This window comes from Falco punctatus (genome assembly GCF_963210335.1).
Source record: "Falco punctatus genome assembly, chromosome: 3".
NCBI classification, from domain to species: Eukaryota; Metazoa; Chordata; class Aves; order Falconiformes; family Falconidae; genus Falco; species Falco punctatus.
In genome coordinates, this window is record NC_137582.1 from 91,669,908 (window position 1) to 91,686,238 (window position 16,331).

General features: G+C 39.6%; 1 protein-coding gene across 3 annotated transcripts in view; it reads left to right on the forward strand.

Moving 5' to 3' along the window:
• GMDS (GDP-mannose 4,6-dehydratase) overlaps positions 1–16,331 on the forward strand; it is a 425,916-nt gene that overhangs the window by 329,479 nt on the left and 80,106 nt on the right. For all 3 annotated transcript variants that reach the window (XM_080377829.1, XM_080377828.1, XM_080377832.1), the window contains one exon: positions 15,926–16,044. In XM_080377829.1, the coding sequence (XP_080233955.1) occupies positions 15,926–16,044 (119 nt within the window). The remainder of the gene's footprint in view (positions 1–15,925; positions 16,045–16,331) is intronic.

Sequence of the window (16,331 nt, forward strand, 5' to 3'; positions counted from 1 at the left end):
TAAACTCTATTGTAATAACTGGCTAGAAGACTTTAAAACTAGAATTAGAAAACTCAGCATTTTCCTTTTGTGTGGTATTTTTCCTCTACATATGAGACATAGGTTTGTTTCATATCTGCCAAGTTTGAATTTTTTTTAAAAGTTTAAATATTTTTTAGAAGTTTAAATTCAGAGAGTGAGAACATTAATATGCCAAAAGACAAAGTGTTTGAAGAAGGTTGAAATAATACATAAATCATATCTTAAACAAAGTTATGCCTTGCTTGCTCAATACAGCAATTATATTGTTTTGATTTTGTATGGATAACTGGAAACTTTAACTTGGCAACTTCTTTATCCAGTCTCATAACAAGCGGACTCCTGAGGTTTCTGAAAGTCCTCCCCTGCTCTTCCATTTGTATAATTTAGGGGTAGAGGATGTAAAAAGAAAGAGAGAGAAAGAAGGAGGTAGGGAGGGAGAGGGAGAGAGAACTGGCTTAAAGGTTTCTTCTAATGGTAGGTACTACAGTCCATCAGCAATGCTCCTCCTGCCGAGCTGGCAGCTGCTTCCATAAGTTCAGAGGTCGCCATGGCTTCTTTCCTGTTGCTCCTCCAGGCATTGAATTGCTGGGGGAGCTGGAAAAAAGGCATCTTCCTTTCTTGCCCTGTGACATAAAGATGAAATCCTTCCTCACTACCTAGGTCTGCTCTGGTAAGGCCTGTAAAAGCGCAGCTATGATTAAAACTATTTAGGTTTCTGGGATACCTTTACCCAAAAATATCTGAAAGCATATTACAGACTAATCGACATACCAGGATATGCATAAGATATATCAGGGTGGGTACATATTGTTCATGCATGTCCTGCTGTGCATGCTGTATTTGAAAATGCAAAGATTCTCTTCACTCTTGATTGCTGTTTTCTCAAGAGACAAAACAGATTATTTGGTAAATACTTCAAAATACAATTGCTGATAATTCGGGGCAATGCAGACTAATGTATCAGTTAAAACTCATGGAGGAGAAAGTAAGTAGGTTTTTAAGGAGGCTGAACACAAGATGAGCTGTCTTCAGATCAAGTTAAGGCAAAAAAAAATCAGTGTTTATAGTAAGAACTCCCAGAGTCTATCATTCACCATGCATGTTGTTCCTCGTAGTGCAGTACACAGATGGTTCTGGTCCAGGAAAACCAGTCTGGATGAAACTGTACAGTAGATCAGTTCAGCTGTGTTAAACCCAGTGGGGGCTTGTATTCTGGACCAAAGTGTCCCGAATTTAGGTAGATAAAAGGTAGGGCTCCCATTCTGACAAGGAATGCGTGTCATGCAGTTATAAGTAGATTTGTTGAGATCACACCTTTAGTTTGTTTAGATTAATTTCCCTATTTGCACCTTTCCAGGCAGCCCTACAATAAAGACAAAAGCCTATAGCTATAAATTTAGGTCTCTTTCCTTGTGGTTCTTATTCAAATATTTGAAGTTAGTTTTATTATTTTTTGGATGCAAATATGAATTGTTATCTCTTGTTTTGGCATTAAAAAGGGGGAAGAATCTTATTTAGCAATCTTTCTCTGCCAGCTTATCATATATTTCACATGCATTTTTTTCCTAATTACTATAGCAGACTATAGCAGCTCTGAACTGTTTATATATAAAGTCTGGTGTTTGAAAGAAAGTAACTTATATTTAAAATTTCCCTGTTTTTTAAGTACATAAACTTCTTAAAGTACATAAACTCATGTGCAGTGCCAAATGTGCCATTCCAGTATATAATAATAGGGATCTAATTGCACCAGTTTCCCAAGGGGCACAAAAGTAGAAAAGCAGAGCCTGTGTGGAAAACACCCTCTTTTTTTTGCCTCTGGCCATGACAGACTCCTACACTCGGAATGAAATTCCATCCTCACAGAAGTCTATAGCAAAGATTTGACTGACTCTAGGAGGGCAGCGTTGGGCCCACATGCCTGATTTCTGATTTTGGTGGTGAAACAAGCTTTAGGGAGGGGGAAGGAGCATTCACTGGGGAAGGAAGAGTTGATTTTCATGAATTTTCTCCAGTCTGTTGGAATAACTTCCACCTTTCATGTATCTCTCCATCTTTCTGAGGAAGACTCGAGAAGGGACCTATTAAACAGACACTCAGTTTTTCTGGAAAAGCTAAGTGGGAAAATTTGCTTTGATTTTTAACTGTGCATGTACAAACTCAGTGGCACCTATGGCAAAGCAGCAGTCCTTCTGTGAAAAAGAGACAACTGTGACAGGCGTCAGAAGCCTAGTTTAGCCTGTTGGTGCCCCAAGATCTGTCAACTTGAAGTCATGTCACCCAGCAGATTGTTGCTCTCAGAGAGTAGCTGAGAGGCCATGCTAATATTTCCTTCCTGAAGGGAGAGAGCACGTTGGGCTGTCCTTAATGTGAACTGCATGAACTTTTGTACCTTTTCCTTTTCTTCTTGCCTTCTCAGAAGAAGTATTTGTCCAAATATATCCAAAACATGCTGTTATGCAGGACTGGCTTATGAAGACTATTTAATAAAGTAAGATTTCACTTTCTAATCTCAGGTTTGTAAGAATAATAAGGTTTGCATTCATATTGCACTCAAATAGGTGGCCTCAGTTTATTGCTACCAATATATTTAATATTACTTTGAAGTGTGAATTCCTGGGTCTCACCATCCAGTTTTTCCAATACATCAATCTCAGGCAATGAGGTTTTTTCAGTACATGTTTATTTCACCTCCTCCTAACCTTAGCCCAAGCAAAAAATTTCTAATTTGCTCCCCATCCTATTTGTAAACAGAGAATCAAATCCTTGTTTTGGAGGTATTTGATAGGATTCTTTCCCTGTTGGAAGATGAGGTGGGATAGTACTGGGTGTGTTGAGCTATCTTTGCGTCTCACCCTACCCTTGTGTTGCATGGGAAGCACACTATTGCAGAAGTGTCTGCAGATGTCAACGTTCCCTCTCTCTAAATTGTCTTTTTCTTTCTACCTCCTGAGGTAGATTTTTTTTTTCCTTCATCCACTGAGGGGACCTAAACAAAACTTTGTGTGCTCAAAAAGTAAAGAAAAAAAAGGCGGCAAGTTTGGGAATTGGTCATATTTGGGTTGCTAATGAATGCTAAGCCTACACACATATATGTATGAATTATAACAGGCAAAACAGCAACTAATCAAACCTTTTAGAGCTGCCAAACCCACTTTTTGTCTTTATTATGAAACTAAGATTTGGTCAACTGAGGTCAAGTTGTGCACTTAACACAGCTTCCATTATAGTCAGTGAACTCTGTAGCAGAGAGTAAAGTCAAAATATAAACAGAGAACATTTCTGCAGCAGCTCTGGGCTGGGATTAACTTGGATCACCTAGTCTTCTGCTTTTAATGAAATTCTCTCCCTTGTATTTTCTTGTTTGGAAGAATGTCCAAAGTTATCTCATGCTAATTTAGTTAGGCAGTGCCCTCCAGGGATGTCACAGGCCTCCATGACCTCTCCAGAGAGACTCAGCAAAGGGATGAGGAGAATTAAACATTCCTGAGAAATTGCAAAGCAGCAGCCCCCAGAGATTTCGCATAGAAACGAGCTCCAGACTAGCTGCCAGAGACCCAAGTCACCTTTTCAGCACTTCCTTGACATGTCTCCGCCAGTCCCATCTGGCTTGATTCAGGGGGTCAGTGTGGGGACTGGGAAGAGGTGGCAGCTAGAGAGAGCAGGATTCGAGGGAGGTCCGACTGCAGCGGTCTCAGGCTTTAGATGTTTCCCTGGGATGTGCAGCTAGATGGTTTCATTCCCTTTCCTTCCCACATGCTCCCATGCTTCAGTCTTTTTCTTTGTGCTGGAAAGAGGAAGAATACTAAACGAGGGGGTTTAACAAGAAGTTGAGTTATTGTTTAACCATTTGATGCAATAGTTTGTTTCATACCTGGGTTTACAACCACCTCTTTGGTCTGATGCAGAAAATACTGCAGCGTCAGCGTCCCAGGGTGCATAATACACTAACATGAACTACAGGCCCCAGTTTCCTCTTTTTTACATTGACAGTCAGGCTCTGACATTCATGAAACCCATAGAAATTCATGAAATGAACCTCATGTGAAGTCAGGCATGGTTTGATGGATGAAGCTTATGTCTGTGGGAAAAGATTCAGAGAGTTTATTTCCAGGTTTCCCTCAATTATTGTGCAAAAAGGGGGGGAAAAATTGCTGAAGATTAGGCAAGAGAGAAAAAGACACCAGGAAACCACTGTAGCTTGCTTATTAGTATCTTGATCGCCTGAGTAGTTATTTCGCTTATCTCTGGCATCACAACGGAAATGTGCAGTTATCTCAAGAAATGTCTATTTCATTGGGTTTTGGAATGTGTAATCTAACAATCATTTCCGTGCGCTCTCATCCTTGGGTTTCCTTGCTCCTTTAATTTGTTTTTTAATTAGCTCAGATATAGTCAGCATTAAGGAAGAATGTTGGAATTCTCACCTTTTAGAGGGAAAAATAACTTTTTTTCACTATAGAAGTGCAGGCAAAGGCATCTAATTCTATAACAAATAATGCACATCTTCATGAAATGTCTGTGCTACCCTTAATTTTCTTACAGCACTCTAGTTGCATAAATATGATCACTCCAGCTTCACAGACAGCAAAATTTAGGAGATATGATTTAATGCTTTAGTCAAAGCCACAAAAAGAGTCGGTGTCACCACTGGGATTGGGACACCACAGATGGTGTATGTTCATCATTTGCTTTGACCAAACTGAAACCAATAAATAGGTTGGACCTAAAGCTGGACCTATGCAATTAGAATATGGCTTATGGTATAGCTATTAAATATATATATATATATACACAGAGCAGAGAATTGTGTTCATGTGAAATACGTTTCAGCAGTGGAGTTATAAATCTCTGAGAATTAAAAAATATATATATAATTGAAAAGACTTGCACATGGAAACCAGCATATAAGGGATGATAATGTTGTGGTGATAAATCCATTGCATTCTGCAATGACTCATGCCTATGCCACTGTTATTTGCCTGAGAACAGACCTCTGGCCCTCGCCAAGTAATGCTTGTGGGAACGTTGTTCCTGGTGTCTGGCCTGCGGGGATCATTCCAGCCTTAATGGCAGAATACCTAGTGTGTGTAGAGTTTCGTTCGCGTCCACTGGGGAGGGGGGGCCCTTGCTTTGTCTGGTTGTGATATGAGCGATGGCTTCTGACATGCATGTAGCAGAGATTTATTGCAAGCAAAAGCTGAAGTGTGATAATGCTACTGGGGTATTCTATAATAATATGGTAAAACACTTGTCAGCACTTCATCTCAGGCAGTGAAAGTCAATTGTATATGCTACACAGAGACAGATAAAAAACATAAGTATACTTAAAACTTCATATGGTTTGTATTTTTCGTAACAGCTCTCCTGACTCTAATATAAGACAGGTTTTAATTTTGTTTTGGGTAAGTGGATGTGCTTACAGTCTCACACCCACAATTCCATGGCTTTAAATAGAATCGCTCCCAGGGTGCATAAAAGAACACATGCTGTTATGTGAAGGATTTATCCAGGATGCCAGGACTGTATTTATTGCTGGGAACAAACTGAATAAAAATTTCTATTCCATTTTGACACTAGCCCACGGAGAGTAGCCACTTATACGGTTTTAATGCAGAGCCTTCCCTTTCCCTGACTTAGGATTCATTGTGACTAACCGCCATTGCAGAAGTACTAATTACTAATGATGGTGGAATCAGAATGACCAGCAAAAGCCAAGGGAGGAAGGTCAACACGAAGTGCCCTCCAAATGTATTTCTGAGCATGCTCAAAAGAAATCTTCCTGTTGCCTTTTCACATCTGCACTGCACAGCCAGAATTCTAAAATATGTCCTTTGTCTTCTGGGATCATTTTACCATTGACTTTTTCTAGCTGAAATTCCCATGCCCCGGTTTGAGATGACAAAGACCATGAACTGGTGTCTGACCCTGAGCACAGAGGAACTTGGTCAGAGCAACAGTTACGCTAACGCTGTGGCAGCAGATCTGTGAGGTGGATTCCTGTGTCCTAGGGCTTGGGTTAAAACCACCAGACTTTGCATAAGCTGCTACATCACGTGGTGGCTGTTTTGGGTACTGTTGGCCTAAAATTGAACTTGTGACATGAGGTAAAAATAAAAAAGAAAATAAATCCCTCTGTATTGCATTACCGTATCCCTGAGGCATCAAGGTTGTGCTCTTGTCTCTGTCTGTACTCAACCAAGAGAATTTAGTATCGAATTCCAAAATGTTGTCACCTGAAATGCTCTAGTGAAGGACAAGAAAAACTCCATGGAACCAGGAATGAGACTACCTTAGGATCTTGATACTTTTTCAGGTGACTTCTTGCTTTTTATAGTTACTAACTCACAGTGAAGTGTTTGGAAGACATGTTTACCACTGCCTCATAAATAACAATAACTTAATGGTGAAAATCTTTTTTTTTTCCAGTCCACCAGTCCAGTGGACTGAAAACTGGAATAAAATCAGCACGTGAGGTTTCAATGATGTGTTAAAGGTAGCATGTTCTTTATTTACATAGATTATTCAGACAAGGATAACTAAATTTATAAGAACCCAATGAATAGTAAATGTTTTCCTCAGGAAGATTAAATTAACATTTCAAGTCAATTGTTTATTATTCAGGAGTATGACATCATTTGGAGACTAGTAGCATTCTGAGGGGAAAATGCCTTGGTGTTCAAAAGCATGAAGCAAGAATTCTGGAAATATGGGGGGGAAATGTAAATTATGAAATAGAATTCAGATTAATTTTATGTTATTAACTCACTCTATCTCCCTGGATTTCTTAAAATTTATGAACAGTGATTTATTTTTTTTAATCTCAGTGCTCTTGCTTGGTTACTTTTACAATCTTAAAAGCTTGCTCTTCTTCTTTCCCAATTATATCCTCAAACATGTATAAACATTATGAAGTACTGATTTATTATCTCTGAGCCTATCTGCCTGCGCTCTGGCAGTTCTCTGCTGCTCTGAGCACTTTTTTACAGTACTGCTAGTGCTTTAGCCTGAGTCAGGGCCCTTTTCGGGATAGGCACTGGGCAGGTCCCTGCAGACCTACAAACCTTGAGAGGAGAAGTTAGCAAACTGAAAACGCAATGTTCACAAACGGGAGGAAAGGAAAGGAAGATCTGGAGAGAGAAAGTGATTGCCTGAATCATGATACAGACAACAGCGTTTTTTATTGTGTGGAAATCGGTGGTATTTTGATCCATAGGTCATGCTGGTCCGGTGACCCCCATCAAAAGGAGCATGTCAGCTTGTGCTTAGCCGCAAGTGTCTGAGCAATCCAGGAAAGAAGTAAGAGGCAAACAGGTGTCAAAAGCATGAACCAGGATCTTTTTATAGCCAAATATTGCACTGTAAACATTTTGTGATCAATATCTACATTGCAATCATTATTTTGGGGCTGATCATTTTGCTCCAGTAAACATGCCAGTGCTTGACTTGAAAGCCTGGTCTGTTTTCTTGTGGTTGGATCGTGGCCCCAACCAGTCCCTCCTGGCACGGGTCCCTACGGCTTCTCTGTCCTCACCGCAACCTGGGTACAACCCTTTACTTTAGCAGTGAGTAATCCTGTCAAATGGGAGTCTGCTGCTTTGTGAAGAGGTATTTTGTCTTTCATTCATATAAAAATAGCAGGGAAAATTAATTCTGGAAGGGGAAAAAAGGGAGGGGGAAGTGGGTCAAATATCTTTTAGAATTGTCTGCTAGGTGGAGCCTGGGAAACGTATTTGTTCTATAGTCTTCTCTAGGTAATACAAATCTGAGTGGTTAAAACTCTCATGTACTTTCTGTAATTCAAATTTTTCCTGATTTTTCTCTGTTCAGCTTTGAATTTCTTTCCCTTTTTTCTTAAACAGAATTTGAGGCACCCCTTTGTTAGCAATTGCAACAATATCCTCTACAATTAACACAAAAGAAACAGAGCATATATGCATCCTTTCTGTATTTTTTCATTTAAATTACTTTGTGTCACACATGTCGCTTCCAATTTAACTATTTGAAGAATAAAAAAACCATTGTGGACCTAAAAATCTGTTCAAATTTTTTTGGCAGGAAAAAAGGACTATATTAATTTTCATTGTTGGTGAGGTTTCCCAACAAGCAGCTTTACTGTTTCTTTTTTGCCTCCAGCTAGCGAGTAAAGATCAGTTATAAAACTGTATACAAATACTTCCATGTATTGAAAGAACAATATTTTGACACTAGTGACACAAGGGAAAAAAAAAAAAAAAAAGAAGCAGTAATCTAGTTTTTGATAACACAATGAGAACTTTGTGTTCAACTGAGGTGCATGTGAGAAACATCATGTTGCGTTAACAGGGAAGGTTGACCTTTAAGGTTTATCTGGATTATAATTCTTGTGGTTTTTATTAATAAAACTGCCTACTAAAGTTTCACGAGTCCTCCCTGAGATCTGTAAAACAATTGGCCTATCTGCTTACAAGAGAAAAGTTAGTATTTCCTAGTATTTCCTACAGATGTGAGAGCTTTTGTTTCAGAAGACATTGATATTGTTTTCATTCAAGATGCTCCACAAAGATTATCAGGTATTTTATTATCTTAGTAACTTTATAATTGTTGGATTATTGTCTTTAAGTGTAGCAACTGTTCTCTTTTAACTTGAAAGAAAGAAAATCATGGATCCAAACACAGTTCAGCTCTGAACAAGATCACATCTACAGCCAAACCGTAGGATTTGAGTAAATCAGCAATCATACTCCAAATTGCTTCTGTGGTAATTTATCAACTGCAACTTTGAAAATCTGTGAGAAAGTTTGTAAAATGAGTTACAACGTTGATCTCTTTAACTGTACCCTAGGAGACTTCTAATATGTATATTGGTAAAAGTGATTTTTGTTGTTTGTTTACTTTCTTGGGATTCTTAATGTAAATTTCCCATTGTTTTTTATCAAATGATATGTTTTTCCTCTCAGAGGAAAATGTTTTAATCTCAAATCTGTTCTCATTTTATACCTTTTCTGTCAGTGATGTCTATGATTTGCAAATGTTGCTCTTCTGAATGGAAGCAGCTGCCATGTCATAAGTACTCAATGTCTCCTCTGTGTGAGCAGAAAGGACAACGCCAAAGAAAAAGCTTTGTACACAGACGTTGGAGTCCTTATGTTCAGCATTACACTGTTAAGGAAGAAGCATATCAAACTGTATTTAAACTGATGAGGTCTGATAGATACTTAAATGGTGTTCAGAAGGGGTTTTCCATGAATGGTGGTTCCTTGAGCAACAGATCTTGCACCAACGCTGTGATTTTTGGTGATCTCAGAAAACAGGATGATGACTCTTCAGGGGAAAGGAAGAGAGATGCTGCACTTCTTGGGCAGTACCTCTTTTGCTGTAGGTATTGGGAGAGGGTTGAGCTTATGAAAAGTGGCACTCTTGTGGCAATGATAGACCATGACCTCAGTCATGAACTTCAGTTTGCCTTTCAAATGCAATCTGTAACAATATAGTAAGGTTCTTTCTTACTGGGTGTGCGCCCTTACTGTTTAAGTAGCTGATCAAGAAGGGTCATATTTTAGGAAAAAAAAAGCATAGGAGTACATTGATTTTGCATACTCCCATATTCCTGCTGTCAGTGGCTTTTGGGGAGTATCAGCATGCTTGGCAGCACATCCCTGTGGTTTTCTTTGGCAAGAGTCTCCCTGCCGTGCTTGCCTTGCCTTAAAACATTGTCAGAAACAAGTACTAAAGCAATAGTCATTACTTAGACTGAACTCCCATTGTGGCAGGGAGCATGGGATCATGCCCAACACTTTTGTGTTGGCTTTTGGGCAGGGGCAGCTGATACTTTACTCCAATCACAAAACTTTTTTGCTGCACTTGAGTTTCGTTAGTGTTTTTCAGCCATGTGTGCTATGCCTCTATTGTGTGCAGAAAGTGTGTGAGGAGATTTTTTTAGATATGTATATATCACTGTCTCTTTATATAATCTCTTTTATATAACACACGTTCATGCCTACGGGTACACCCAGTACACACCTACGCTTTTAACAGTCACAGAAGTCAATCAGATGTGGGTGACTCAGCCAGTGTAGCACCTCTTCTTTCTTCCCTGCCCCTCCAAAAGTAAATAAATAGGTAAACTGGAAGTCAGTTTAGGTTCAGAGCTCTGAGTCGATGTCCCCAGTCTCACTTTTCCAGGGCACAAACATCAGTTGTGGTCATTCCTGTAGCAGCTTAAGAAACCACAGCCAGTCAGCTGTGTTGTGTCAGGAGGATCTGGGTGATGGCATCTGGAACTGCTTCACATCCAGGCAGGCAGGAAGTGCGTGGGCATGACATCTCCCCACGCCGCACAGCGCAGAAGATGCCGAGTAGCTCCTTTCCATGCCAGTGCAATTGAGTTGGGACAATGCAGAGAGGGAGGTGATACAATAGCCCTGTCTGTTGTGGCACAAAGGAAACAGTCCCTCATGATGCATGCAGGAACAGCAGTCATGCCAGGCCTTTGTGCTCCACCATATGGGAGAAGGTTCTCCTTTGCTGCCACATCCCTGTAAAGGCTGATCATGCTTTGGCCCAAAATGCTCAATTCTCCTTCTCAGTGGTGGCCCCAGCAGGATAGCTAGGTTTGGGATCACTAGAGAGTACCATGTCCAACCCACTGAATTCTTCTGCCCACTTGTAGACAATAGAGTATGGAATACTGTAAAGACAGAATTTCTATAAATGGTGATAATGTACTCTTGGGTCTCTCTGGGTGGTAATGTTTTCTGACTTAGTCAGAAATTGCTCCCTAATTGTTGACAGCCTTGAGGTAACCCATGCCCTCCACAAGTGATAAGTAAGTAGAGCTAGACATTCACCAGTCTCAGATTCTTTGTCTCTGAAACACACGGACAATACACCCTGCATTAAGCTACAACCATATGTTCCATCTCCTAAAGTAAACATTACTGATTTGGGTTTGTTGGGTTGTTTTTTTTTTTTGGGGGGGGGTTGGTTGGTGTTTTTTTTGGTGTGTTTGGCAAATGCAAAGTCAGAAGTTCTCTGTGTAATACCTAGAAATATGTACAAAAGATTTTTTTGACAGTATAGGACTTGGGGGAAAAAAATGCTGTATAGCAGTGCAGGGCAATAGTAATTAGTACCAACATGAACATTTTCCATTTACCACATTCTCTGTTCAGTCATACCTGTTTTGGGTCTTGCATTGCATGAGACAAGAGAAAAGGTTTTACTCATTCTCTTGAAAAATCATCTTTTATTTCTATAGCAGAAAACATCAATTGTACTTTAAAGTCTTAGAAAGTTGGATTTGTGTTTCTTTTTTCTCTTAAACCTGAAGATACCTCATTATGGGCCCATCTTAACAATGTACAGTGCTAGAGCAGACAGTGAAAGGAAAGCATCAAATATATAGAGTTAACCATAACCTCAACTACTGAGTCTTTGTTATCCATGGATAACAGCCCAGTTAATAAATGTTTTCTCACTGGGATGCTGGACTGGAAGTTAATGGTGAAACACATCTACAACATACTCCAGATGCTCAAGGCAAGCAGACACATCACAACCATATATACCTATACAGGGGTTGTATTAGTCCAGCTTGGGGTTTCCCCTTCACCAGCCCAGGTGCAAACACTACGTAAGCAGAGAAATTTGGGGAGGGAGAAGACTGGTTCACGTTTTCGATACGTTGCTTGAAAATGGTGCTTACTGCTGGCAAGGGTTTACATACAGAAAAGGGAAGAAGGGAGAGATGAAAGAGGAAATATTTTGGCAGAGGCTCTAGTTCAGGCATGCAGAACAGATATCCTAGTCCACATAATCATAAAAGTGTGTCCGCTTGCTAGACTTGCTGCATATCTCTCTCCGGTTAGGTTTCTGTCTTTAAATGTAAATGACATGGTATTGCCTTTAGACTTTGTGAGTCACTAGACCAGAGCCAAAAAGAGTTCAAAGATGAAAAATATGTTTTGTTACATTTACCATTAAAGGAATAGTCTTATTCTAAGAGAGCCAAAGCCTGAATTGTTTCCATCATAGTTTTCTTCTCCTTTTCAACATTTGCCCACACTTTGTTAACTGGATCGAGCAAAAAATTAGGGAGAGGTTGGTAGAAATGAACACAAGTAATTCCTTTACTTGCTGTCAGCTCATCCAAAAAAAAGCCTTTACAAAGAAATACAAGAAAATCCATGATTCTCTATTCCCGCACCAGAAAATTTCCTAAAATATGTGACCTTGTGATGGTTAAAAGATAGCCAAAAGCCAAAGCTGGGCAATGTTTTTATCCCAGTTCAGCCATGTCATGGGTCATGTGGTTCAGCATGTGAACAGGAAGGTGAGAATGGGTGAACTTTTGCCTCAGTTGTGCAGTCCATCAGAGAATAAATGGAGCAGATCACTCTGCAGCTGTATCGGGAGGTGAACGGCTGAATACCTCTCACACAGAGGCCTTTGTGTTCTGGACATGATCTAGCATTATGATGGGACGCACTAGGCTGAGGCTTTGTAGCAATTACTAACCCATTATCACGCTAGAACATGAGATCATTTATCTTCTAATTCAGAGTGTCACCTGTTCTTCATTTGCCAGTCAATAACCATTAATTACTTTCAGTGGAAATTTAAACAAAGCTTTTCCCCTCTGTTAAAACCAGTAAGCCATTCAGTAATGACAAATAAACCTGGAGCTGTGTCTCCCCCTTTCCTCTCATTCTCAGCCCTGGTGTCTGGTACAACATGAACTCTTAAAGGAAATGCCTAGAAATTGATAGGTCAAGGGCCTTTATTAGTCTGATGGGGGGGAAGCACATTCCTGGCACTTGCTGTAAGGAAAGCCTATAGCTACTGCTTGTGCACAGATTTCTCATTGGTTGTCACAGGCTGTACCTGTGGAAATAAAGATTTGAATGTGGAGCTTGTTCAAAGATTTTTCTGTCTTCTGGCTTGACTTTGCGTTTTTTTACGGACTGGTCTTGCAGACCCGTTCAAAGTAACAGCATTTGGTTGCCTTCCTGAAAGCAAAACAGAACTATCGCTTATTTTGCTTATAATTTTTAGCATGTTCCTTTTTTTCATACCTAATTTGATTGAGGTAATTTTAAGTGCCAACAATTGTGGATGCCAGACAAAATAAAAGAACCAGCAGTGATAGATTCTCAAGTAATCATTAATCTAAACATTCTTTTCCGGTAGAAGTTGAGGCAAAAATTGATTTTAGCAACTCTGTCTGCATTGTTTGATCATTTCTAAGTTGATCCTGTAGAAATTTACTGCAGTTTAAGCTGTATTTCTAAGATGGTGATTACTTGCTCTTTGAAATGGTAGACAAGAGTTAATAAATCCAACTGCATAAAACTCGGTGGGACCAATTGTCAAAGGCTGGATTTTTTGTTAGTATTTTGTAGCTGTCTCCTTCAACGTAGTGCATGTTTTAAAGAGAAACTTCCAATGCTATTTTATATTAATACACAAAATGAATGTGTAAATATCTTAAATACTCACTGGATCGTTGAATGTCTCAGTAGAAGCACCCACACCACACTAAAATTGTATCCAATGAATTGCAATACTGACGTATTTAGAAATGGAGGGATGACAAAAAATTATCATTAAGTCCAGTCCTGCTTCTGCTTAGACCTGTTAGTACTGCTTCACAACAATGCATAGCAAATAGCAGGTCCTTATGCTAATATTGTATATTCAGTCAACCTATGTGGCATTTGGGGGTGGGGGGTGATTATTATCAATAAAGGAAGTTTGATTGTTACATCTCTGTCAGATGTATCTGACACTACAGTGTTGTGAGCATTTCAGACAAAGAAAGGTGAGAGCCTGAATTCATTATGTACAGCAAACATCCACTAAAGTCAGGAGGAGAACTCCTATAAATCCTGGCTCTGACTGTCTAATCATGTAAATCCTTATTCACTCAAATAGTGCCTTCCCATATGAGGAAGCTTTTTGTTTTCAGCTGGGCTGCTTGACGAGAGCCGAAGCTCTGTGAAATCAGGGACCGGGGTAGGAGAACCAGAACTATCAATTACTTATTTTAGTTATTCCTTTTAACCTTTCTGTGACGCTGCTACTACTGTGAATCCTGCAAGCTTGTCCAGTCATGAAGAAATAGGAGTTGGTGATTTATGACAACCTCTCAAATCAGCAGGGAAACCCCAATGTTCCAAGAAAGCTCATATGAGAGATACAAGTTAAGACATCTCCTCCCCACAAGAGGAGTTTCATCAGCCAGTCGGGTATTTCTGCGTCATTGGCTAGGATGTTCAACCCTGGAAAGGAAAAATAAAGTTGCTGCCATTGTCCTGCCCAGCAGGTCATATCCCTAAAGCACAATTAATGTCAAGGACTTACACAGCAGTTGCCCAAACCCCAGCCTTCCATGCACGTTCAAGAAGCAAAAAGGTTCAAAAGGAACATGTTAATAAAATCTTGTCAAAACTTTGGAAGATGCATAAAATAATAACTGGGAAGAAAAATCACTTGCAAATAGAACCATTTAAGTGGAATGTATCGCTTTGCAATGCTGGACACTGATTTATTAAGAATAGGAGGGAAAAATTGAATATTTCAGGTGGTATTTACCAAGAGAAACTGAGCTGTCCCAAAGCTTTTATTAATCTGATTTGCAGAGTATCCACTACCATCAAGGGACCTACTAAAGTTGTTTTCTTTAAAGCTGATGTGAAGAGGTCAGTGCAAATAGCGTTGTGGATTAAACTATGAGAAGATGACAGTCCTTTTTACCATATGGAGAGAAAGTTGAATTATTTTGTTTTCCTTTTCTGGTTATTTATTAAATGAGGATCATACCATACAGGTATTCCCTTTTCCTCTCCAAAGGAAATGAAGTACATTTACATCATTTTGATGGATCTAAAGTAATAATTATTCTGTCTGCCTACAGCTCCTAGGCAGTCAAATAGTCCAGTCACTAGAGAAGTGGCTTGCACATCAGAAAACTGAAATGTACCTGCCGTGATACCTCAGACAAGTCACACGTGTCTTTGCATGCCTCTTTTTCCATCTGCTTTCCTGCTTTCATGCCGACTTAGCTAGCCAGCCCCCTGAGATGGTGCTCATCCATCATTACTTGTTTGTGGGAGGGAACTCTGTGAAAGACATTGCTGTGAGAAGTAAACCTGCTCCCCTGATTTGCAAATATGTTGACAATCCCATGAAGTTTTGCTTCAAAACCTACTGTGATTTTTGCAGCTGCTCAAACGGTTCTCTGAAAGAGATATTAATGGTTGTCTCACTTTTCTACCAGTGTTGCCTGTGTTCCTGTGTCAAAAGTTTCCGCTACAGTGCTTTAATATGTAACATTCAGCACATATTCGGCAGGAAAATCAGATTATTTTGGTCAAATACACTGTTGACTATTCTTAGTTACCTTTTTAATCACTTACTTTTAATTAAAATCTCAACTAGCCAAAACAAATGTGACAGAAGAAAGAGCCAAAAGGACCCATATTTTCATGATTCAGTGTGTTTGACATAGTTCTGTAGCAGACAGACAACAGCACTCTGGACTGAAAAGAACAAAATTTTGTTCTTTTCCCATATCTGTGTCAATTCATGCAGTGCTTTAAACAAGTGAATCCACGCTCTTGAGCACTCAACCAAGTCTCAGTGTTCAAAAGTAAACATATTAAAGTCTTCCCTGCAGAAACCCCTGCTGTGAAACAAATTGAAAATCAAATACAGTATTGTTTTGTATATTAAGAAATAATTGAACTCTTTTCAGAGTTGCACTGAACTGGTTAATAGCCACCATGTTAGGGAAGTGCTAATTTGCCCAGCCTGGGCTATGTGTGTGTATGTATAATTTCCAATTTAAAAATGTGGTATTATAAGATCATGTACCAAAGAAGCCACTTACATGTGCACTGAATCTGACTTTGTCTTTCCACAGGCCATGTGGCTGATGTTACAAACAGATGAGCCTGAGGACTTTGTTATAGCCACTGGGGAGGTCCACAGTGTCCGTGAATTTGTGGAGAAGTCATTTAAGCACATTGGGAAAACCATTGTGTAAGTATGAACATGAGATAGCAGCCACAGGTTGAACGTTTCTAGCCTTTTGCCTTTGTTGTGATACAGAATTGTACCTCTGCATTCTCCTTTTTTCCCCTTCGCTTCCTAATTTTGTGAAATGTTGGACCTTCCAGGCACAACTGACTGCCACAGCAGACATGTTTAGCGTTGCCCTCTAGATCGTAAGACAAAAATGTAGGCTGGTATGTCTCAATCTTTTATTCCATCTTCATTCTCTGTTCTGCCACTCACTCCCCTCCTTGGGAGCCAGATGCGCCTCCAAA